Consider the following 25,575-nt stretch of genomic DNA (forward strand, 5'->3'; position numbering starts at 1 on the left):
CTGGTCAGGGAGTGGGCAGTACTGGTCACGGTGGAATTCAGCAATATATCCACCCACTGGGAGTGAAACCAGCACCTCTGGTGAAGGAAGCCATCGGCACAACGGCTGTGTCCTCCCGTTTGGCTTGTAAAGGTGTTGGCAAGGCAGCTTGGGAAGAGTCCAGGTCTGAGCAAGATGATGGCAGCTCCTCAGAAAGAGGCTGTCCCTAATTAAACTTTAGCCTTCTGCCTAGGACTGCACCTCTAATTTGGGAACCAGGGTGTATGCCCAGCACTGGAAAGCAGCTAACAAAGACTGCAGCTCAGCCATGTGTATTGTTGCCTGGCATTCTCAAGTGACAATACAGTCTGTTTGCAGGATATAAAAGGATGATCAGAGAGGAAGGACTTGGCAGTGTTTGTCCAGCCTGCTGGGGAGACGGCCAGGGAGGCATCCCTCTCCTGTGTAGATTAACCATACGCATCTGGTTTATACATCAGTTGCTTGTGTATAGGGTCCATGTGAGTTAGCCTGAGTGACCCAGGGTGCTCAGAAAGGCCTGAGAGTGCGCCCTGCAAAGTTGGGACATCCCTGACATCTCTTTATAAACCAGCACTGCTGCCTCCAACCTTCTTCACGATGGTGAGCATGAGATGTGGGTTTGGAGATCCCACCTGCCTTCCCTTAGGGCCCCTTCCTATCTTTTAGAGTCTCTTTGGTGAAGTGCTAAGGGCCAGCTATGTGCCAGGTACTTTATTTGTGTGTGGGATCCCACTTGACCCTCACATCCATCTTTTGGGTTAACTGTGGTCTCAGTTTATCAATGGCCACACAGTGGACGAGTGGTAGAGCCGGGATTGCACTCAAGCAGGTTTGAGCCCAGAGTCTGTGCTCTTGGCCACAACACTATATAGGGGTTCTTGGGGGAAATCACACTGTTGATCTTGTAAGGCTGATTTGCCCCAAGAATATTTTGATACTAAAAGATGAGCTCTAAACCTTCTGAATTTTGTCATACATTGCCTAAATGTGGATGAGAAAAGTAAGGGGGAGAGAGAGGTTCCAAAGGTAGGGGACTTTGGGAGACAAACTGCCAACAGGTGGCCTGAGGCCACTGGGTGGGTTGGGAGCAACAAATACCATTCAGTTATAGAGGAGGCAGCTGAAAGGTTGGGAAGAACATAGAAGATAAACTACATAATTCACATTCTTTACTTTTACTGCTCCTGTCCCACTTCCTTGGACACCCTCTCTACTTAGCCCATCAGACATACTCCTATTCATCCTTCAGGCCCCAGCCAGAATGTCACCTCCTCTGGGAAGCCTTTCTTGACTGCCCCAGCAGGGCTAGTTCCCCCACCCCCTCCGCTGAGGAGAAGAACTGTGCCTTCCTCTCTGAAGCTATACTGGCAGATGTACAACCACACTTAAAGACCAGGGCCAAGCTGCTTAACCTCTCTGTTCCTCAGTTGTCCTCATTTGAATAAGGGGAATAATAATGGTACCTCCAGCAGTGGGTTGGTCGTGGACCTTAAGTGAGAGGAAGAGCACAGAATGTTTAGCACAGGGCTGGGCACGCACGGAGAACGCGTCAGTGTTATTTAGTATGTATAATGCCAGGCCTTGATAGCCAATGGAGTAAATGTTCATTCAGTATTTGTGGAAGGAAGAGGAGATGACAGAAGGAAAAAAGAGGAGAGAAACAGACCAGCCAGCTGCAGAGATCATCTTTAATGAGGGCAGCGCCAACCTGACATTTTGGAGCTGGGGCTGCTGCACTTTTCCTGAGTCACAACCTGCCCTCCTGGGTCAAGACTTGGTACTTCTAACCCCCCAGAGGCCTAATCCCTGGAACCCCCTGCCCTGTGCCTCTCCCAGCTGCGGCAAACAATACCTCACCCAGTGGCCTCTCCTAGTCTAAAATCAACAATCCTAAATGCCTGCCCCAAATCACACCATTGTCAGGAGGCTGAGCTGCCCCCTCCTGGCTCAGGGATGATCAGCTCTGTTTCTCCTCAGCTGGCCCACCTGGTGGTGATTCCATTCAGGAGGGCTGGGGAAAGGGCAGCAGAGCAGCACGGGGTCTGCGCTGTGTAAGACAAGGTGAGGACCACAGGAACCGTCACATCTGACAGCAGACGTTGTCCCGCGTGTCCTTTGCACCAGGGCTGTGCCAAGCATCTTGCAGGAGCTTCCCCTGGACCAGTCCTCACCGAGACCTCGAGAAACGGCAGCTCCTGCCACCTTCCTTGGACAGGGAGGAAGGAGCCTGTGCCATCTAGTCAGGTGGCCACCGGCAATAGTTGAGCACCTTAAGTGAGGTGAGCTGCGGTGTGAAACAAAGAGCAAAAACGATCTCGTAAGGTTTTCTTAATTACAGATTGAAACGATCGTATGTTGAATCTATTGGGTTAAGTAAAGCATTAAAATAAATCTCATGTTTCTTTTTAGCTTTCTAAATGTGGCTACTTAGAAAATTGAAACATGGAACTTGTAGTATGTTTTTCTGGAAAGCACTGGGTTAGATGATGACCCTACACCAGAGCCGGGATTCAAACCCGGGCTGATGTCTCCACAGCTTTGTTTTTCACTCCTGTGCTGAAACTCAGTCTCTGTGTTGATCCTAAAATCATCCACACATGTGATGGGGACCAAACATAAGTGTCCCTGGGGTGGGGCTCTGGAGAAAGACGAAATATGTTCCCCTCTTTGTACAAGTGGGTACAACTCTGTGTGTGTGCGAGCGCGTGCACGTACAGACCTCTAGGGGTGCTGTTGTCTTAGGGGCAAGGAAACTAAATGTTACAGCACACGCCCACGGTCTCAGGCCCTCTATGGAGGAAACGGCAGAAATGGAATTTAAACCAAGGTCTGTCTGACTCCAAAGACGGACCTCTTCCCCCTGCCGACACACTCCACAACCTAGAAGGAAGCTGGGCTCAGGTTATTTGAAACTGGATGGAAACCGAGATCCCTGGGCCATGGTAAACAAGTTCCATCTTATCGGATCCCAGGAGCGATCTCTCCTGGAAAAGGGAACCATGTCAGGTAAAGAGACGGGCTGTGGTCCTTCACGGCGGAGCTGATGGCTCTCAACGATCCCCTGGTTCGATACCCGGTTTCACTGTTGAGGAACCTGGGCTTTAGAAGGCTTGTGCCACTCACCCATGGTCACACAGCTAAGGGCTGGACCAGGACATCTGAGTCAAAGTTGCTTTCCTCTTTGGTCAGAGTTTAATCCTCTTTTAACCTGTTTGAGTCCTGTCTCTCCTTTCCATTGCAGTGATGGCCTAAATGTGTGCACATCTAATGCACTGGCTCGGGCCTCAGGCTGTCTCCCCTGTTGGTGCCCCCTTTCCTGTTCTGCCTCCTTCATCCTCTCAACCTTTTCCTGTTCCTCATCCGAGCCCTGGGACTGTTTGTGCACTCGCTGGCTGTAAGTAAATTTTTATTGTACCCCAGAATTTGACATCTAGTTTCCATACCCATTTCTGGTTTTGAGACCCATTTTCCTAATGTTGCAGAAAGCTTCTAGTTGAGGATCCTTTTCATCAGAGCAAACGTTGCAGTAGCCTAAGTGTAACTCTTTTAATTACCAATTGAATGAACTTGGAAAGTCAGTTAACCAAAGTAAGCCTCAGTAGCCAGATCTGTAAAATGGGCTAATCACAGCGCCTGCCTCATAGGAGATTCTGTACATGGAGGGCTCAGCCCACACGTGGCACCCGGTGGTAGCTGCTGTTATAGGTATAATCATGGTAGTTACTTGAAACTCCACGGGCACTTACTGAACAGTTCCACAATGCCAGGGACGGTGTTAGGCTCTCTGGAGTCAAGGGTTAATAAGACTAATTAGATTAATAAGATACAGCCCCTAATTTCTGCAAGCAAGTAATCAATTTTCAAGGCTTGATTTATAAACTAATGATCCCAGCTCCTTAGAGATAAGCGTTAGGCATTGTTTCCAATGAGGAGCAACATTAGGAAATATCTTCCCTAATTCCGCCAATGATCATGTTCTTAAAATGCTGCTACTTATGTTTTAGTGAGGCATGCTGAAGTGTGAAGAGGGAAAATGGATGAAAAACTTGTCTTTTTTCTAAAATTTTTTCACTATAAAAGTTTTCAAGGGCACACAAAAGTAGAGAACGGCCCTATGAAACTCCACATGCTCCACACAGATTCAGCAATTCCCGGGATGCTGCCACATTTGCTTCATGTCGCCTCTATGTCTTTTTCTTGTTTTCTTTGCAGCAGGTCCTAAACTTATTCGAGCACAGAACACAGAGGACCAGGGTGGGAAGTGGGGGGTGGGGCTGGGTGGAGAGACGCGTGGGGAGCCATCTCACAGACTGGGTTTCTATGAAATACCTTCTGTGATGCCCTAATCTAGACGCTTCCCACCAGTGCTGGCTCTTTTTTCTTGTGACAAACTATCTCTGATGTGTGTGTGTTTTTTTATTTATTTAGTTATTTACTATTTTTTTAATGGAGGTACTGGGGATTGAACGCAGGACCTTGCACATGCTAAGCAATTGCTCTACTTCTGAGCTATACCCCCACCCTGCTGTGTATGTGTTCTTTAAATAAAAATTTTGAAAAGACAGTTGTGCTTTGTACACTTTCAGTTGGTAGTAACTTCCAAGTAGAACTCCAAGCAGAAGCTAAAAGAGAAAAGCAAGTCTCAGTTAGTGTTTTCCTGTATCCCAGCCCACCTTCCAGTCATTATCTATCTCTTAACGACAGTGTTAGATTTTAGTCTCTTAATAAGTTTGCTTCCAGGCAACTCCACAGAAAAAAAGGGTAGAATTGGAGTGTGATACGAGAACTATTGATATACATTCATTCTTTTTTAAAATGTAAATGAACTCTTTGTTTTAAAAACCTAAATGAGGCTAAATAAAACCCTTTCTAGTCTGATTGGGGTGGGGTTTGAGCCTTTTTCCTTTTTTTTTTTTGCGGGGGTGGGTAATTATGTTTATTTAGTTAGTTTTTTATGGAGGTACTAGGGATTGAACCTAGGACCTCATCCATGCTAAGCATGTGCTCTACCACTTGAGCTATACCTTCTCACCCCTTTTTCTGATCTAACAAGAATAGTTAACCTGGGTGGTCAGGCAGGGAGTCGGAACTCCCTGAGCACCATCAGCACCCATGAGATTCTGGGTACCAACCCGAGATGGATCAGAGTGTGGCCGAGGATGTCAGCTGGAGGCAAGGTGCTTGGGGAGGATGAAAGAACGTGACAGCCTGCATATTCTGATTCAGCTGGAGCCCGGGACACAAACCAGAATCCAAACATGACCTCCTAGAAGCCTTGGCCCGAGTGTTTTTTCTGATTTCTTGGGAAAAGATTAGGAAAGTTAAATTTGCTTACATGTACACGTGAGTATGAGATTGCTCAGGGGTCTGAGGTTAAATATTGGCAAATCCTGTCCAAAGTACTGACCCAGGGAAATCCACACTTAGAATTCAAGGGTATGAAATAGGATATTGTCTTTCAAATCCTGGTCACCCATTCAGACTGCGATTATAAAACTGCTCAAATTGACCTTTCAGAGCCTTATAAGCAGCTCGGTCCCTGCAGCTCCACGTACTGACCACTGACCGCGCCTGGGACTTGCTCCCCGCAGAATGGGTCTCCTCCTACCCCTGGTGCTCTGCGCCCTGGTTGTGTGCTGCCGGGCTGCACCTCCAACCCAGCAAGCCCCCAGCCCCTCGCCTCTCCTCTCCCACAGCTGCAACAGCTCGTATGTGCTGGAAGTCGCGAACTTCATCCTGCAGGACATCAACAGGAACCGAAAGGACGGCTACGTGCTGAGCCTCAACCGAGTGAGCGATGTCCGTGAACACAGACAGGCAAGTGACAGTCCCGTCTGGGGCAGGTGTTTGTACAAGCTGTGGGGGCGGCCACGGGACGCTGAATACTCATGGCTCTCTTCTGCCAGGATGCTACACGCTCTTATTGTTATCAGAAACAGGTGCTGATGTTAATCCTCTCTGAAACCTGAGTGTCCCACCATTTATAAGAAATCTTCACAAAGATCATAGCCTTTGGCTTGACCTTAAAACAGAGTGTTTTGGCCAGTCTTTAGCGGTTTCTGCTTCACGGGGGCTGTGCATTTCTCCACCCCTTCCTACAGGGTGACCTGGGAAGCCTGTTCTATTACACACTGGACGTGTTGGAGACGGACTGCCATGTGCTCAGCCGGAGGTCATGGAAGAACTGTAGTGTGAGGTACTTACATCTGTCGGTAAGTGCTTGTGTCCAGGAGCTCAAGGGGGAAAACCTGGTGTCCACTGTCTACAGAACGAAGACTGTTCAACATGTGCCGTCCTCAAATGTCCCTCTTTATAATCTCTTGGGCAGGGTGTCTATGTGGTAATCCTGATTCTATAGACAAAACAGTTTAATCAGGGTCGCTTTGGGGTCCTGACACCAGAATTGAAAAGTTGCCCCCAAATTGTTTCCTAGCCTCCAAGCCCTCCTGTAGGCGCTGAAAAAATTTTTAAGTTATGAAAAAAATACCTTAGATGTAGCTCTCTGAATGTGTGTCTCCAGAAGACTTTAGAAGCAATGTAAGGAGAGCTTTTAAATTTGTTTCATTCTGCTTTGTTTTGTTTTAATGAACACTGATATGAGATTTGAGGCTGGGGAGAGGAAGGGGCTTATGGTACAGGAGCTCTCAGAGGTGCCATGGAAGGATTCCCTGGAATCACAGAACCTAAGCCGAGTCAGAATTGATCCTTTTAAAGATGGCCATAGAAGAGGCTTAACAATAACAGTTTTCATTTGATTCTCAACAATCCTGAGATGATTTTCATTGATTGATCTGAAATTTTATGACATGAGTGACAGGAGTGTGATATAAGTGTTTAGAAGTAAACTATTTGACCAAGATAACTTTTTCTAATCATTTAACCAAATTTGTCAAACTTCACCCACCTGGTTTTGAAAAGCAAATAGTCTATTTACCTTATGAATTATATTTGTTAAGGTGACACTGGTTGCTGTAATACATATACTAAAAATTGTATACTGACTGCAACTTGATAGAAATTGATTTCTCATTCATGTGAAGTTCAAAATAGGAATTACTGATCAGTAAGGGGCTTTCCTCCAGGAGTGATTTGGAGACCCCGGTTCCTTCTACATTGTGGCCCTAGACTCTGCTGCCTTCAGCTCATGGTTTCCTTGGTCACCATGCTCATCTGTATCAGGCTCCAGAAGGATAAATAGCATGGAGGACAGATAGCATGTGGGAGAGACTTATGGGCTACACTTGGAATTGGTTTGACATCACTTCCGCTCACCTTGCTATGGTTAAAACTCAGTGACACAGAGTAACAGCTAAGCAGGGAGGAAGCCCAGAAGTAGTCTGGCAGTGTCCCAGGAGAAGGTTAAACTGTTGGATGATCAGCTGGCAGTTTCCCCTACCCAAAATCACCAAGACTGACCTTAATTTTCTCGTTATTTAAAAATGAAATGTCCAGTTTCATTTTGAGGGTATTTTTAAAAGTCATAGTCCATTTCACCAGGTCATAAAATGTATTTCTTTGTTCCAGGTTTATGGTCAATGCAAAGCAATATTTTACATTAATGAGGCAAGAAGAATTTTCTATTTAGCTGCTTATAATTGTACTCTTCGCCCAGGTAAAAGATCACTCTGATTTTATTCACGTTAATGTTAGATGGACAGAGAGCATTTAACTATACTATGCAACAGTGTCTAGGGTTTCTCCCATCCTTCCTATTCCTTCCAAAGCCAAGTTCTTCATACATCCAACACTTGTGCTGCTCCTCTTCCTACAATTTATCTTTCTAAATAACCTGCAATCGCTGTACATGGTATCCTACATCAAATCCTAAAGTTTTAGTCTGACATAAATTGTATAATCTCTACAACTTGTCCCCAGGCTTTTCTAGCTATTTCTGCCTTATTTCCCTCACTACACCCACTCTCCACTCCATTCAACTGGATGTCTCACTATTTTCTGAACACACGTCACGCTTTCCAATAACTGCATCATGTTTGTGCCTCTCTCTTTGCTGAGGATGCCCTCCCCTCATAACCTCTGCCCTTGGAACTCATATCCGTTCTTTAAAGACCATTGCCAATGCTGCCTCTAACACTGTGTTCTCTATTCAAGGGGGAAAAAAAAGAGAAAAAAATGGTGTTCCTCTGTTTTACATCCCTATACACACGTGAAACACAGACCATGCACTGCCTTGATTTGGGGTCTTCTATCTTATATCGTGTAGAACATTTTATCCTTTCCTCCTTCCTCTCTGCTACAACTCTCCCCCAGTTCCTATCAAGTGTAAGGAGTCCATAATATTGTTGAATAAATGAGTAAATGCACATGCATTTATTCTGGGTCCTTCTTTGAAAAGCAAGCATCCTTGTGCAGAGGGTATAGCTCAGCGGTAGAGTGTGAGCTTAGCATGTACAAGGTCCTGGGTTCAATCCCCAGTACCTCCATTAAAAATAAATAAATAACCTAATTATCCAATCCCCTAAAAGAAAAAAAAAAAAGAAAAGAAAAGTAAGCCTCCTTGGCGTGGGGAAATGGGATATGACTACCCATCAAACTATTATGTGCCTGTGAGTCCCCTGGTGGATCTCGTTCAAGTGCAGGTTCTGATTCCCCAGGTCTGCAGCGGGGCCTGAGTTTCTGCATTTCTAACAAGCCCTAGGTGGTAAGAAGGCTGCTGTTTCCTTTGAGGGACAGGACAATGGAGATAAAGTTTCCTGGCTGTGAAGATGAGACTCCCCTAAAATAAATCAGAGAACCACAACTAATAAAATAGATCAGGACTTAAATGGAAGTCATAGGTACCAGAGCTGTAAGAGGTCAGGAAATAACATGTGGGGATGGTGCTGGGTGTGCCAAGCTGTGGACGTAATTCCCCGGCAAAACACCCAAATAAAGACACAATTGGTCAGAGCAATGTGCATGCTAGACAAGTTTCCTGGTCTGAGTTTTACCTTAGTTTTGCTTCCCACCCCAGCTCCTCCCAATCAGACATTTTAGCTGTACTATTAGTGTGATTATTCTATCCATTGGTACAGTGATTTGACCAATTTTTATTTTATGGCTCACTTGCATTTTCTAACCAAAGAGGGTGTACCTCCAACGTCCCTATGTCAGTCACTCACTCATCCATTCAGCAGGCATCTACCAAGTGGTTACCACACATAAGACATTATGTTAAGTGTTGGAGACCAAAAGGTAAATGAAACATGACAGCAATGAAATCCCAATTCAGTCTGCTTCACAGAGGCAATGGTAGTGGAAGATATTGTGCTAACTGGGAAAATTTTTTTTATACCAATGTACAGTTGACCCTGGAACAACACAGGTTTGAACTATAAGGGTCCACTCAGAGGTGGATTTTTTTCACTGAATACATACTACAGTATCACACCATCTGTGGTTGGTTGAATTGGTGGATACAGAGGCCAGATGTAAGGTTAAATGAGGATTTCAACTGTACTATTTTGTGTATTTTTAAACAAAATTCCTGGGGTAAAAAAATTTGTGTAAGGTGAAAAAATATTGCTTTGATTATTTTTTAATTATGGAAGCAATGCATGCTTATTGCAGAAAACTCTGCAGAAAGCTAACTTTCTTTCTAGATAATGCTTTGCCACTCCATTCTTGCTGACACTGAGCATTTGTTTCCTTTCAATCTCTATCTCTGTTGTAATCATATGATTTATAGGATTAAAAATCATTAAGGCATTTTCTTTTTAAACCTGCTTTTTAAACTTTGGCATCAACAGTTTCTCAATTAGCGATTGTCAGAATGTGTCCCGACTGCCCTGGCCCCGCTGGTTTGTCAGAACCCAGAGTCTGGGAAGCTGTCACCGAGTCTCTTGCAGAATACAACAGTAGGAGCACCTCGAAGTATTCTCTCGTCAAAATCACCAAGGCTTCTAGTCAGGTGAGGCTGCAATCCCGGCTACAGCAATGTGCCTCCAAACTGTTGCTAACACTTCTCAGACTGAGAGGACATTACCAAGGCACTCCTTTTGATTAGAATCCAAGAGCCTTTTCTTCATTCCCTACTTTGGTGGCCGTGATGCGTATTCAATCACGTTTTAGTTTCTGAGTCGTTCTGTGGGATTTCCACTAGAGCTGTATGGTTTGATTTTACTTCATTGCCCTGAAGGCAAGAAGCGAAATGGACACACAGACTCCTTGGGTTGTTCCACCTGGGTTCGCGATTTCCTACCACATTCTCTTTTCTGGTTGACCACGGACCATTTAGCAAGTTGACTTCTGTTCCATGTTAGGTATAGGAGTGGATGTCGAGTTTTATGGGTTAGGGGAAACGTCGGCTCACTTGTATTTGAATTATGTTGGTATCTCTCATACGGAGAAAAGCTAATCTGAAAACAAATTTATGTGAGGAAAAATAAGCTCACCCAAGGGAAAGTCTTTAGAACCCATTCAAATCCTTAAGAAGGGAAGAAAGACATGGTGAATATGTTTTCTAAATAATAAAATCGTAATACATGGTTTGATCATGGCGGGGATTACGGGACACACAACAGTCTAGCCCCTGTGTTGACAGTGACTCTGTGAATGTATGGTCTCTGTAAATACAGTGCTGCCAAACCTGAGTCATTTCTCCACTTGGGAAGGTTTGATTTTTATTTCTCAACTCTTGTCTCCTACTAGTGGGTGACTGGCCCTGCCTACTTTGTGGAATATTTAATCAAAGAGTCACCATGTACCATATCCCAGGCCAGCAGCTGTGCACTTCAGTCCTCTGACTCCGTGGTGAGTACTCATCAACGTCTTCATAATTTAAGATTTGTGTTCACAGACCATCTGTGTGTATTTTTTGAGCACAAATTATACATGAGGTGTTGTAATGCACGAGATAATTTTCTTCCCCTTAAGGAGTGACTGACTAGAGATGGCCCAGATGTGATAATATTTGATGGTAAGTGCAGTTTTCATCAGAAATCTGATACGTTCGCAAAAAAATGATCATAAGAGGCTGTAAAATATAGACAAATCTCAGTGGTTGGTGGTGGTCCCGCTTTTATCTGAACAAAGCCAGTCACATTGGGAATACAGCATGGTGTTGCTCTCCTTGAACCACTCTTCAAGAAGGACAAAGTCAAACAGGCCTTCTCTCAAAGAATGTAGCTAACTGGGGAGGGTGCCTTGAAACCGCCTAAAGCACACCTGGTAGGAACATCAGTTGGCACAGTGTATCATTGCACAATTAGGCAACCAGAAGCCTTTTCCCCTCTTATTCACTTATTTGTAATAACAGCTTTATTAAGATATCATTCACACACCATAAAATTCAGACTTCTATGGTGTACAACTCAGTGTCTTCTAGTCTATTCACAGAGCTGTGCCACCATCACCAGTATCTAATTTTAGAATATTTCATCAACTCAGAAAGAAACTCCAGACCCATTAGCAGTCATTCCCTTGCCCCCTCACCTATGCCCCTGGAAACCACTAATCTACTTACTATCTTTGTGACTTCGCCTTTTTTTTAAAAAAAAAAAAACATTTTATATAACAGAATCATACTCTATGTGGCCTTTTGTGTCTGGCTTCTTTCATTTAGCAAAATGTTTTCCACGGTTATCTCTGTTTAACAGGTATCAGTGCTTCATTTCTTTTAATGGTCAAATAATATTCCATTACATGGATATACCAGATATTGTTTTCCATTAATCAGTTGATGGATATTTGAGTTGTTTCCTCATTTGAGATATTAGTAACAGTGCTACGTTACATGAACATTCGTGTAAAAGTTTTTATGTGTACGTGTGGTTTCATTTCTTTTGGGTATATACCTTGGAGTGGCATTGCTGGGTCATATGAGAAGCCTACATTTAACCTTTTGACTACAAACTGTTTTCCAAAGTGACTGCACCAGTTTCACAAACCCATCAGCAATGTATAGGGTTTCAGTTTCTCCACATTTTTGCTTATTATTATTATTATCTGTCATTTTTATTATAGATATCTTACTGAGTGTGAAGTGGTTTCTTATTTTGGTTGTATTTTTTTTCTCATGGCTAATGATGTTAAGTATCTTTTAATGTGCGTTTTGGCCATTTGTATGTATTCTTTGGAGAAATGTCTATTCAAAACCTTTCTCATTCAAAATTGGATTATTTATCTCTTTATTGTTGAATTGTAAGAATTTTTTATGTGTTCTGGATATGACCCTCTTATCAGATATATGATTTTCAAATATTTTCTCCTCTGAGTTGTCTGTTCATTTTCTTGATGCTGTTCTTTGAAGTACAAGTTTTTAATTTTGATTAAGTCCTATTTATATATTTTTCTTCTGTTGAATATGCATTATGTGTCATAGCTAGGAATCTATTCCCTGTTCCAAGATCACTAGGATTTACTCCCACCTATTCCTCTAAGACTTTTATAGTTTTAGCTTTAGGTCTCTGACCCATTTTTGAGTTAGTTTTTATATATGGTGTGAGGCTAGAGATTCAACTTCAGTCTTCTGCTTGTGACTATCCAGTTGTCCCAGCACTATTTGTTGAAAAGGGTGTTATTTCCCCTATTTAATTGTATTGGCATACTTTTTGGGATCCCTTGACTGTAAATGTAAGGGTTTATTTCTGTACCCTCAATTTTATTCCACTGACCTGCATATCTGTTCTTACATCAGTACTGCACTATCTCCAACACTGTAGTTTTGTAGAAAGTTTTGAATTGGGAAGTATGGGTCATCCTATTTTGCTCTTCTTATTCAAGATTGTTTTGGGTATTCTGGATGTCTTTCATTTTTATAATAAATCAGCTTTAGAATAAGCTTGTCAGTTTCTATTTTTATAAAACAGTTGGAAATTTGATAGGGATTGCATTGAATCTGTAGACCAAGGTGGAAAACACTGTCATCTTAAAAATATTAATTCTTCCAGTCCATGAATATGGGATGTCTTTCTATTTGTTTAGGACTTATTTAATTTCTTTCAGCAATGTTTTGTAGTTTTCAGTGTACAAGACTTTCACTTTTTTGTATACCTAAGTGTTTTATTCTCTTTGATGCGGATATAATGTATTTGTCTTAATTTTATTTTTAAATTATTGATATATAGAAACACAATTGATTTTTATTTATTGACTTTGTATCCTGTAACCTTGCTGAACTCACTTATTAGTTCTAATAGTTTTCTAGTAGATTCCTTAGGATTTTCTGTGTACAAGATCATGAGTTCTATAAATAGAGTTTTATTTCTTCCTTTCCAATCTGCATGACTTTTAATTCTTAACCTAATTTCCCTGACTCATACTACCAGTATAATGTTGAAAAGAGGTGGGAGAACAGATATCCTTCTTGTATTCCTGATTTTAGGAGAAAAGCATTCAGTATTTCAAAATTTAATATGATGGTAACTGTAGGTTTTTTATAGCTGCTCTTTATCTAAACTTGACAAAGTTCCTTTCTATTCCTAGTTTTTCCAAATGTTTTTAATCAAGAAACAGTGTTGGAGTTTGTCAAATGCTTTTTCTGTGTTAATGAGATAGTCATGAGTTTTTTTTCTCCTTTAATCTATCAACATTGTGTATAACAAAGGTTTTTATACTTTTGAACAGTCTTGGACTTTGGGGATGAATCCCAGTTGATCATGGTGCATTATTCCTTTTATATGTTCCTGAATTCAGCTTGCCAGTGGGTTTCTTTTTTAAATTTTTTAAATCTATATTTATAAGAGATATCGATCTATTGTTTTCCTGTGTTGTATCTGCCTGATTTTCATATGAGTTTAATATTGGCTTTATAGAGTGAGTTGGGAAAATTTCCCTCCTCTTCTGTTTTATTTTGGAAGAGTTTGTGAAGGACTGGTATTCTTCTTCAAATATTTGATGGAATTCACCCAGGCTTTTCTTTGTGGGAAGTTCGTTTGATTAATAATTCAATCTCTTGTTATAGGTTTATTCAGATTTTATATTTCTTCTTGAGTAAGTCTTGGTAGTTTGTATCTTCCTAGGAATTTGTCCATCTCCTCTAAGTTATCTAATTTGCCAGCATACAATTGTTCATAGCATCTCACTTTTATTTCTGAAAGATTAGAAATGGTGTACCCTATTTAATTCCAATTATAGTAATCTGAGTCATTTTTTTCTTGGTCAGTTTATCTAAAGCTTTGTCAATTTTATTGATCTTTTCAAAGAATTAACTTTCAGTTTCATTTATTTTCATTGTTTGTTTTTATTGTCTAGTTCATTTATTTCCTCTCTACTCTTTATTTTCACATTCCTTTTACAAGCTTTGGGCTTAGTTTACTCTTCTTTTTCTAGCTTTTTAAGGTAGAAGTTTAGGTTATTGATTTACAATCTTTATTTTTTGTTTTAACATAAGCATTTACATTTACAAATTTCCCTCTGAGCAATGACTGAGCTGCATCTTACAAGTTACACATGTTGTTTTTGCTTCCATTCATCTCAAAATATTTTCTAATTTTCCTTGTGATTTCTTCCTTGACCAATTGATTTTTTAGGAGTACATTATTTAATTTCCACATATTTGTGAAAATTCCAATTTCCTTCTGTTATTCATTTCTAATTTCATCCCATTATGATTGGAGAATGTACTTTATGTGATCTCAATTCTTTTAAATTTATTGAAGCTTGTTTTATGGTTTAATATAAGGTATATCTTAGAGAATGTTCCATGTACACTTGAGAAGAACGTGTATTCTGCTGTTGTTAGGTAAAGCATTCCGTATTTTTCAGTTTTTTGAGGAACCTCCATGCTGCTTTCGTTGTAGCTGCACCAGTTTACATCTCTACCCATAGTGTGCCCCTCCTGCAATTTTTTATTTAATTCTGGCTCTTCCAAGTTCCAAGAAGAATGAGAGAGGATTAGAGAAAAGAGTTTAAAATCTTTACATAACTGGACCTGTAGTTGTGATTTTCTCTTGGTCTACACTGGCCCCCTATTTACACTTGAAGAAGTGCATACTCTATGACTCTAAAATTTCTCTTCTAGGAATTTATCCTAAGGAAATAACTAGAGATATATGAAAAGATATAGCTTCAGTGTTTAAACATAAATTACATTCAATCTAGTGTCTAATAAAAGAGAACTTGTTAAATAACACAGAGGGATATTGAGTTGCCATTATAAAGAAAATCATAGAAAACTATTCAATGTCATAAAAGGATTTTCACAATATATTGTTAAGTGATAAAGGAGAGTTATTAGAGATTATGTATAGTAGAATCATATTTTTCTGGAAGTAAAGTAGATATGTATAGGAAAAAAGATTAGAAGAAAAGAAATCAAATCATGTCAGGAAATCATTTCATGCAATTACAGGTCTTCTTATTTTCTTTTTGTTTATCTATATTGTAAACAACTATTTATTACATTTACAATAAGAAACACACTTATTTTATTTTCAAATAAATAAAAGTTGAAGGAACTGAGAGTGGTCTTGTCTGAGAAGCAAAAATTCAGGCAGAACATACGTAAAACACTGCTGGATGAGAGATGAAAACAAGTTTGCTAACTGACCCAAGGGTAGAAGTGTGACCAAGAGATAGACGCAGATTTCTTTGTCTGTTCTATAGACACAGATTTCTGCTCAATTCAAGGAATTTTCTAAAAGAGTGTGTTCCTCAAGAAATGCTGAATTTCTCTCATTGGAGGCAATTTAACCTAGTTTGGGTGATTATTTGATAGGGATGGTCTAAAGAATTGGCTCAGAGTCTATTACATGGCAGGAGCATAAGTGTGTTGATTGGCTGTGTGTGTGTGTAAGCAGAAGGTATGCTGATTTCCATTTATGATCACGGATAACCATAATACACATGTGACGTTGTATTTTCTTTTTCTTTAGCCTGTTGGTCTCTGCAAAGGTTCTCTGAATCGAAATGAAGACGACGACACAGAAAAGTTAGTCTGGGTGACTTGTGAATTCTTTAAATCACAGGTATTTTTCTATCTAATTGTTTGTCTTTCTGTGAGTAAGAGAGCAGATTATTTATATTTTAGTTGCCCCTACACTACCCTCTCCCTTTATTTTCCTAAAATCTGTGATCACTACTTTATTCAGGCTGTCCTAAGCCCACATCCACAGGGTAGCTGATTAAAGACCTGTCACCCTTTCTTTTAGTTACAACATAGTCCTACAGAGTAACTAAGGCTCCTGTTGCTCGAATGGGGCAGGCCTCTGAGACATTAAGTTCAGTGTCCCAAAGACCCTGACCCTGAATCATAAGTAGAAGTTGTTTCCATGGAAATATTGACTCCCTTTCCAGAAGTATTTATTGAGCGCTTCCTCTGAGGCAGCCTGGCATAGTTGAGAGGATGGTTGAGACAGGTCACCAGGGTTCCAGTCCCACCTGCCACCTACCAGCTGTGTGAACATGGGCAAGTTCTTACCTCTCTGAGTCTTGGTTGCCTCATCTATATGGCAACCAAGATCCTTCAGATCCCTGTGAGAAGCAGGTGAGAGGGCCTGGTTGAGGGTCATTGCCCAGGGCCTGGTGCAGAATAAACCATCACTAAAGGTGACTGCTGCTGCCACCACTGAGAGTGAGAGGACAGCCCACTAGGGGCTTCGAACAAGCCATCTGTCTTCTCTGGATCATTGTTCAGCTCTGAAATTTGTCAGGCTTGCAGTCAAGCTTCTAATGGTCTTGGTTCCCCCTGGCCTGTATCTGTTTTGCTTTTTCATCCTTTAATCAGAGGCCCATTCTCCTAGCTGGTCTCCCTTTGAAAATTCCAGCCGAAAGGCACAGAACAGCGTAACCTAGGGCCAAGCATGGCAGGAATTTTCCTGGAGGATATTCCTTCATTCAAAAGCATTCTTATTCCAGGTTCCCACCCCTGGAGGCCAAAACACTACTGCTAACCAGGGACCCACAAACCTCCCCAAAGAGGAAGAGCCCAGGCAGAAGGCCGTGTCAGAAGGAGCTATCCTGTGCCTCCCCTCCTTGGATGACGAAGACTCTGGACAGTCCCAGGGGAAGGGCCCTGTTGAGGCCTTCCCTGTGCAGCTGGATCTAACCACGAATCCCCAGGGAGAACCGCTAGATGTCTCCTTCCTCCTCCTGGAGCCTGTGGAGGAGGAGCTGGTTGTCCTGCCTTTCCCCTCAAAAGAACAACGCTCTGCTGAGTGCCCAGGACCAGCTCAAAATGCTAACCCTCTTATTCTCCCACCATGAGAACATGTAGAGGATTCCTGGGGACACAGTGCCCTGCGAGAGGGGAGAGGGGGTGGGGAGGGGGGGACAGAAAGAGTTCAAATGTAGAGAGGGCTAATAAAGTGTGTCTTTTTGACTCCTGCTGGTCTCATCATATTGCCTGGAAGTGGAAATTAGACTAAACTGTTCACTTGTACACTGGGCCGCCTCCCTGCTCACGCCATGGCTCATCAAAGCCTCATGCCATGGATAAATGTGTCTCCCACCTCTCTCTTTGTAATGACTTCTTACTTTTAGCTGAGTCTCTCTGATGACCTTACTTAAGAGTCGTCCTCTTTCTGATGTTGACCTGAAACAAATAGACTGAGGAGATTCTGCAGCCAAGATGGGTTTATTTAGGATCAGCAGAGAATTGTGATTTGGGGTCTGCAACTGTGGAGAGCCACATGCCAATTCCCAGACAGCAAGGGAAGGGGAACAATTTTATAGAGAGGAAAAGGAAGTTGGGAGAGGCATAGTAAACAAAGAATCCATGGCTTTTCATTGGCTGGGTCCCTACCAGGAAGGAAGAGAAGTCTTTCTTCTTCCTGTTGGGCTCTGCTGTTGTCACAGGTGAGAGCTCCCCCTTCTGGTCTCTCAACTCTATTTAGTTGAGGTTTTGGTTGATTAATTTTTACACTTTCCCCTTTTGATCAAGACCTTTCTCAGAAAGCATCTCTGAGTAAGAGTCAGATTTTCCAGTTTCAGTAGCTTTTTGTCCCTCATTATCAGGAAAGACCTTTCCTGGGTGTGGTGTCTTATGCTGGAAGGACAGTACACAGATTGGAAATCTATTAAGGTCACGTTTGAGTAACAAGACGGGGTAGGAGGGAGAATTATCTAGCCCTTTTTATCTAAAGTCCATATTTTATCAAGATCATAGACAATGGAGATCATCTAAAGTGTTATTTCATCATCAAAGATTTGGTGACAGACTTCCAACAGGACTGGCCTGGGTATCTTGGGAAAGCCATCTCATCAGATGTTGTCTGCTTCAGTTCCTGAAAATCTTTACTGTGTTCTGTGACTATCTCAAAGGGTAAGGGCTTATGAGTTCCAAAGGGGGTGGATCTGAGATTTAGAAGGACTAACAGCAGTGCTTTTGGCCAAGGTAATGGAGGGCCTCTACAGATTTTGCCAATTGAGCCTTAATGGTGTTATTAGTCAAACCAGAGGACCGAGGGTGGTAAGCACAATGCAAATGTTGTAATAGCAACCAAGCAGCACATATTTGTCAAAGCCCCTGGCAAGTAAAATGTGTTCCTCAATCACTATGGAATTTGAGAGGAGTTCTTCAGGTAGGGAGAACTTTTTCCAGAAGGGACTTTGCCATAGAAGAGGCAGTAGCCTGTCTGTAAGGGAAGGCTTCAGTTCAGTATGAAAACACATAGACCATGACCAGAATATATTTATATTCATTAGACTGAGGACATTGCATGAAATTCTTTTTCCAGGCCTTGAATGGTCCATTTGGCAGTTAAAAATGTCTGAGAGAAGTATGAACAGGCTTCTTTGGGTTTTACTTTGGAGAAGTGGGACCAGTGAGGTAGGCACTTTTTGTAGCCTTGTTATGTTTCCCCACCAATATTGACTCATGAATGTTACCATTTTGTCGGCAGACCAATGGTTTAATGTACGTGTGGTGGTGAGGAGTGGGAATTTTAGAATCTCCAGTAGGACTGGGTTGTTATTTGGTCCAAACTAGAGCTTTCTCTTTTTACCTAACCAACAACTGCTGAATTTCCAATCTTATTTTTCTTTTTCTGAGGCCAATTTTGGGACCTCTCTAGCCAGTTTTTCTAAATGATCATTAGGGAAGAATCCCTTTGAACTAGGACAGAGGTTTGGCTGCTGTTGATCCCTTTAAGGGCAGCACTCCTTGCAGAAATCTCAGCCAGGTGATTTCCCTTAGCCTCCAGAGAGTCAAGTTTAGAATGCCCCAGGATCTTAATAATAACTAAAGTGGCAAGTAAAAGAATTGCATTTAATAAATCCTAAACTTAGGGGCGATTTTTAATTTTATTTCCATGGATGTAAGGAAGCCACATTGTTCCTAAAATGTTCTAAAAGCAAGAGCTACTCTGAAAGCCTATTTACTATTAGTATAAATATTGGCAAATTTGTCCTTGGCTAAAGTATAAGCCTGTGTAAGGGTGCATAATTCAGCCTGTTGGGCCAAAGCAGCTGTAGGTAAAGATGCTGCTTCAACACCATCAAAAGGAGTCGTAATGGTATATCCAGCATGGTATTTCCCATCGCCACTTTAAATGAAAACCATCAGTGAACCATGAGAAGTCAGCATTACTCAGTGGAATTTCCTGCAGGTCATTTTGAGAAGCCAGGTGGTTCATCAGTGCTAAGCAGTCCTGAGAGACTTTGTCAGTGATGGAGGGAGAAGAGTAGCCAAATTAAGGCTATTACAGCGTAGAAGAGTTATGTGAGTAGCAGTTAACAAAAGGACTTTGTAGGAGGTGAGGTGGCTGGCTGAGAAATGTTGTGATGAGAATTCAGGAGGTTTCTACTGCATGAGGTACAAAAAATGGTTAAAGGGGATCCCACAATGATTTTCTCTGTGGTCTGAACCAAAGTCACAGTGGCTTTAATTGCTCTCAGGCAAGGGGGAATCCCTGTGTCACAGGGTCCAGTTGCTGACTGTGATACCCTATGGGCTGATTACGGTTCCTTTGTTTTTGGTGAAGACCCCAAGGCATTCCCTTCCTCTTCAATATACAAAAAGAGAAAAATGAAACTGATAATTGGGATGCCCAAAGGTAAATGAGTTAATCAAATTCTCCTTTAAAGACTTGAAGGCTATGTTCTCCAGTTCCTTCCATAAAATTGGATTGGGGTTGTTATTATTGAGTAAAACACCGAGGTTTGGCCATAAGAGAGAAATATGGAATCCAATTTCAGTAATAGCCAACTAACGTGAAAAAAAAACCTCACAGCTGGCCCTTAGTTTGGGGTTTGGGGGACCTTGGGACACCATGAAGTCTTATCTGGATCTAAGTGTAGCCCTTGTTCTGATACCAGATGACCTAAATGTCAAACCTGGTTTTGGACAAACTGCAATTTTTCTTTAGAGACCTGATGTCCCTTTAAGGCTAAAAGCTTTAGCAAGTGGATGCTGTCTTCCTGTGGGGAGGCTTGAGAAGGAGAGGAAAGAAGCAAATCATCCACATATTGCAGCAGAGCAGAACCTCTAGAGAATTTATATCATCCAGCTCAGTCTTCTGGATTTGCGAGGATTAAGAAGGACTCTCAATATAACCCTGAGGCATGACTGTACAGGTGAATTGTTTTTCTTCCCAAGTAAAGACAAAAAAGTATTGGCTAGCTTCATCGACTGGAATACTAAAGAATGCACTGCATAAATCGATTATAGTAAAAAATACTTCCAGTGGGAATGGCTGTTAGTAATGTATGAGGGGTATCCATGCTGTTTATTTGCTCAGAGGTCGTGGACAAATCTCCACCCTCGGACCTTAGGTTTTCTCACTGGTAAAATGGGAGCATTACAGGAACTAGTACAAGGGAACATGATGTTACGAGACTTGCAATCTTCTATTATGGGCTTTAGCCTTGAAGGGCTTCTTTACTATTATGGTATCAATTAATTTCGGGAGGAGATTTTAAGGGATCTATTTGAATCTTGATGGGAAGTACACCGTGAATTGTGTCATCATCAGTTACAGATTTTGCCCAAGGGAAGTGGTAGCTGGTTCATTAGGGACACATGATCAGTGTTTCCAGAATCTGCTCTAGAACTGTCAGAGATGGAACAAATCAAAGATGTCAAAGGATCATTTAATTCACCTGGTGGGTTACTTTGACAATGACTGTCAATTTTCTAGAATTAGTTCCCACTTTGGGGAGAAAGACATTCAGGCATGAGACTTCTCTAAGAAGTCTCAGCCTAATAACTAAATAAGGGCAGAGGAACTAAGGAGAAGAGTGTGGGGATCTCTCAAAAGGCCTAAACAAAATGGAATGAGCTCAGAGACAGGAACCCCCTGAGGTTGGTTGGAGAGTCCCCATTATTGAACAGTTTTAGTACTCCAAGCAGGGCCTGTTTATAGTATTGGGGGTTGAGCACAAAGAGTATGGCTCTAGTGTCACTTAGGACTAGAAAAGGTTCATCCCCAATCTGGAGAAATGTTTCTCCAGGGCAGTTAAGAGGGAGGATTGGAAGAGTCCCTGTAATTCCTCAGCGCTCCATCACTGAGAATTGGGAGGATGTTAGAAAGGCTGGTTAGAGGCTGAAGGCACCTAAAGCACTAAATTTGTAACAATCTCTTCTCCAGTGTCCTGGCTCTTTGCAATAATAGCACAATGTAGGCGGGTTTGAGGTTTGTTTAGAAGCTTATTTGCTGGAGTTGAAGATTAAGATTTGGCTGTCTTCCTTGGAGGTGGCTCATTTGGAGAACCAGAGAGCTGGTTTACCAGATTCACTAACTCTCAGCAGACACAGTTTTGCCTTCTATCCGGTCCTTTTTACTAGAAGGGGAAGGTCCTGGCTCAGCCCATTAATAAACAGAGAGTTAAAAGCTACCTGGGTGGAATCAACATCTGAAGGAAGACCAGAGTTTTCTTTAAAAACAATCTGAAGTCTACTGTAATAGTCGTGGACAGGTTCACCAAAGTTTTGTGTGCAAGCCTGAATTTTGTTCCAATCAGCAGGTTTTGGAAAAGCACCAGGAATTGCTTAATGAAACCACCTAGTGATTGCCTGATCAGATAGTAAATTAGCGGGCTGGTCTCCCGGCTGTAACTCTAGAGACATTTCAGGACTTTCCAATTAGCAGTTTTCATCTAATGCTGGGCCTAGCCCTTGCGGGCAATCGTATGAACTAGCTGATGTAAGTCTGAGAAAGCAGGTTGATAAGTTTGAATGACTATATTAAATTCCTCAGCAAATCTGAGAGGATCTTTGGTTACTTGGGTAAAGCCTTTGACTATGGCTCACAGATCAGCATTAGTCCAGGGAATATAAGAAATTAAGGGTTTAGCCTCTGAATCCTCAGAAGGCTTAATTTTAGAAAGACAGATTCTGTCAAGTTCAGAGGAAAAGGGAGTGGGGAGAGTTTCAGAGAACGGGGGAAGTTTGATGGGAGAATTGGTGGGAAGGGTTGGAGGGTACAGTGGAGGCACGTGCACTGTAGAAGGAAAGGAAGAAGGAGACAGAGGCAGAGGCTGAGATGACGAAGCCGAGGGAGAAGAGCCTCGGGCTTCAGGAGCCAGTTTATGTTTCTCTCATCATTTGTTTACCTCAGTTAATCTTAAAATCTAATTTTGCAGAGAGGCAATTTTAGACTCCTGATAACAGTTGGGAAGCCTCAAAATACCAATCGAAAAAAAACATTCCACTCAGTTCTGGAAATGTTTGAGCTATTGTAATCCAGTTCAGTTTTAAGGAAATTAAGTTTGTGAATTTCAAAAGTTCTGCACAATGGAAGGAAAGAAGTCTTTCTTTTCCTGTTTGGGTTCTAAATGTCACAGGTGAGAGCTCCCCCTTCTGGTCTCCCAACCCTATGTAACAGATTTCTGTTAATTTTTCACATTGGGCAAACACTGTGATTCTTTTGATCAAATAAGATGAAAATTGAAGGTTTGGGAGTCAGGAGAGTTTCACTCTCCCTTTATACCATAATTATTTCAACACCAAGTATTGGTCAGATACTGCCTATATAACCTTCAACTTGTAGGAGGAATTTTTTTTTCTTACCTGCCTGAATAGTCTCCAAGCCCCAGAACTTGATAAACTCGGTGATGGGGTAGGTGGAAGTGACATTTGCCTGTAGCCTGTGGTTAAACCTGGGGAGAACTAAATGTTGTTCCAAGTTTGGGAACTCTCTGACTCCTTTAAAAGTTTTTCTCAGAGCAGAAATTAAGGGCCCAGATAACACATATTCCCAATTTTTCACTTAAAAATTATATAAGATATATAATATGTATGTACATCACATATATACACACATGCATATGTATGTATATAGATACATACACAGACATACATATCTTTTGAAGTTTGACAGGTGTTGTGGGCTGTATTGTGTCCCCTCAATGTTCTCATACTCCTGATCCCTAGAACCTCAGAAGGTGACTGTATTGGAGACAGGGTCTTTTTTTTTTTAACTGATTTTTCTCTTCTTGGCAGTGGGGAGGAGGTAATTAGGTTTATTTATTAATTTTTTAGAGGAGGTACTGGGGATTGAACCCAGGACCTTGTGCATGCTAAGCACGCACTCTACCATTTGCGCTACACCCTCCCCACCTTGGGGTTACGGTCTATAAAGAGGTGATTAGGTTAAAATGCCTAAGTCAGTATGACACACATCCTTATAAGAAGAGAGAAGGATACAGGCTAGCACAGAGGGGAAATCATGTGGGGACACAGAGAGAAGATGGCCATGGACATGCCAAGGAGCAAGGCCTCAGAAAACACCAGTCCTCTGACACCTTGATCTCGGACTTTCAGTTTCTAGAGCTGTGAGGAAATTAACTTCTGTTGTTGAAGCCACCCGGTTCACTTTGTTTTGGAAGCCCCAGCAAACGCATACAGCAGGGAGCTTGCAGAGGTAACTGTTGTCTGCCCTCCTGGCAGCTGGTTCTCAGAAGAGGCACACAGGCCTTGGTATAACTTGTGTAAGAGCGGTAGACAATATTCACACTCTAGTACTCTCCTCTGCCCCCTGTAAGAAGGAAACATGATTAAGTAGGGGTGCCATATGGAGTCTTAGACCCTCTTTCAACCAGGATCTAGCAAGAAACACAGCGTAAAGGGAAGAGGATGCATGGCTTTCATGAATACCCCTCGGTCTCAGCCAGACAGTGTATAGAAGCTGATTCTCACCACTGGTGCCTTTCCCCATCCCCTCAGCATTCCATTCTCTTTCCCTCCAGTAGCATTTGGCTTACCCAGGGCACTCCATATGGGGGATAGCAATAATAGAAAGGCCCAATTAAGGAGGTCAACTCATTGAAACATAAAACACTTTGGTTCTGATTAACGGCTTACCCCTGCGCCCCCTGGGTTAAGGCCCCGTAGTAACATCTTGGCCAGATTCCATACTGTTCCTGGCATTCGAAATTACACTGAAGCCATCCTGTTTGGCTACTTAAAAGCTAGTGTTACTAATACTAAAAGTTCAATTTCAAATACAAGTCAAAATAGGTTTTTCCCACATTTGAACACTTGCTATACCAGCCTGTGACTAGGGGAAGTGAGGTCTGCTTTTCCTACAGCCCTCCCCACGGCTTCTTGCTCAAACTCTTCTCCTCCCTTCAGGTTCTATCTAGAGCCCCACTAATTCCCAGCCTTGGCTGCACGTTGGAAAAACTACCAATACCTGGGTCCACCCCCTGAGATCCTGATTTAATTGCTCTGGGGAGACCTGAACATAAAGATTTTGAAAAGCTCCTCAGATGATTCCAGTATGACTCCAAGGCTGAGAACTATTACCATAGACTTAAAAAAAAAAAATTTTTTTAATGGAGGTACTGGGAATCGAACCCAGAACCTCATGCATGCTAAGCCCAAGCTTTACTATTGAGCTATACCAAACCCCCGCCATACACTCATTGCAGAGAAGAAACTGGGGAGAAGGCAGATGCTGCTTAAATCCCTGGTAGTGAGGAGACAATTGGGCTGATTCCCACTGGTCCTTTCTGGTATCACTGGGCTTTGCTGGTATGAGGGGTCCTTGCAGCTGTATTGGTGTTTTAGGAGAGGAGGAGGTGGGGGATCAGCTTAACCCCAGCCCTGTCGCTCAGTGCTGAGCCCCTCCCCCAACCCCTTCTCTGGGATGGGCCTCAAACGACTTGACTCCTACCCTCACCACCGTCTTCCATGTGAAGTAATTCTCTTTCACATGCTTTAAGGGTCACAAAAAGCTGCAGTGACATAAGTGTGTCCTCAACTTCTTCTCAGGCACACTAATTATAATAATAAAACAGCATTATTTGTTTAGCACCTGAATCTGTGCGAAGATTTGTATTGGTTACTTTATATGTGTTTTCTTACTGAATGACCCCACAATCTTGCCAAGAGATATTAATCCCTGTTTTATAAATGAGGAAGCTAAGAATCAGAGAAGTTTTATAGCTTACTCAGCCTCACACAGTTAAGAGTAACAGACCCACGGTTGAAATTCAGATCTGACTTCAAAGCCACATTTATTGTCATCATTTTATTCCCCCTGAACTCAGTTCCTCTGACAGTGTTAACCATTTAACATGTTACCTCCCTTAAATAACGCAGCTACATTCTACCAAGGACTTTCAGTGCCACAGTCCAAAGAGCAGAATGATGGTGGAAATTTCTGGTTGGCAGATGAAGGAAAATTATTTCTAACTCCACCTCCCACACTAATGCAGGTAGTGCTTGTGGTCAAA

The 25,575-nt window shown here is 42.1% G+C and overlaps 1 protein-coding gene across 1 annotated transcript; it reads left to right on the top strand.

The window, feature by feature from the left end:
• Positions 1–5,534: 5,534 nt before the first annotated feature.
• FETUB (fetuin B) lies at positions 5,535–17,191 on the top strand. The gene is made up of 7 exons (XM_010976146.3): positions 5,535–5,838; positions 6,123–6,233; positions 7,546–7,633; positions 9,768–9,928; positions 10,669–10,770; positions 15,834–15,926; positions 16,816–17,191. The coding sequence occupies exons 1-7, from the start codon at positions 5,614–5,616 to the stop codon at positions 17,161–17,163; spliced, it is 1,128 nt and encodes a 375-aa protein (XP_010974448.1). The 5' UTR covers positions 5,535–5,613; the 3' UTR covers positions 17,164–17,191.
• The last annotated feature ends 8,384 nt before the right edge of the window (positions 17,192–25,575 follow it).

This window comes from Camelus dromedarius, chromosome 2, assembly GCF_036321535.1.
Source record: "Camelus dromedarius isolate mCamDro1 chromosome 2, mCamDro1.pat, whole genome shotgun sequence".
NCBI lineage: Eukaryota > Metazoa > Chordata > Mammalia > Artiodactyla > Camelidae > Camelus > Camelus dromedarius.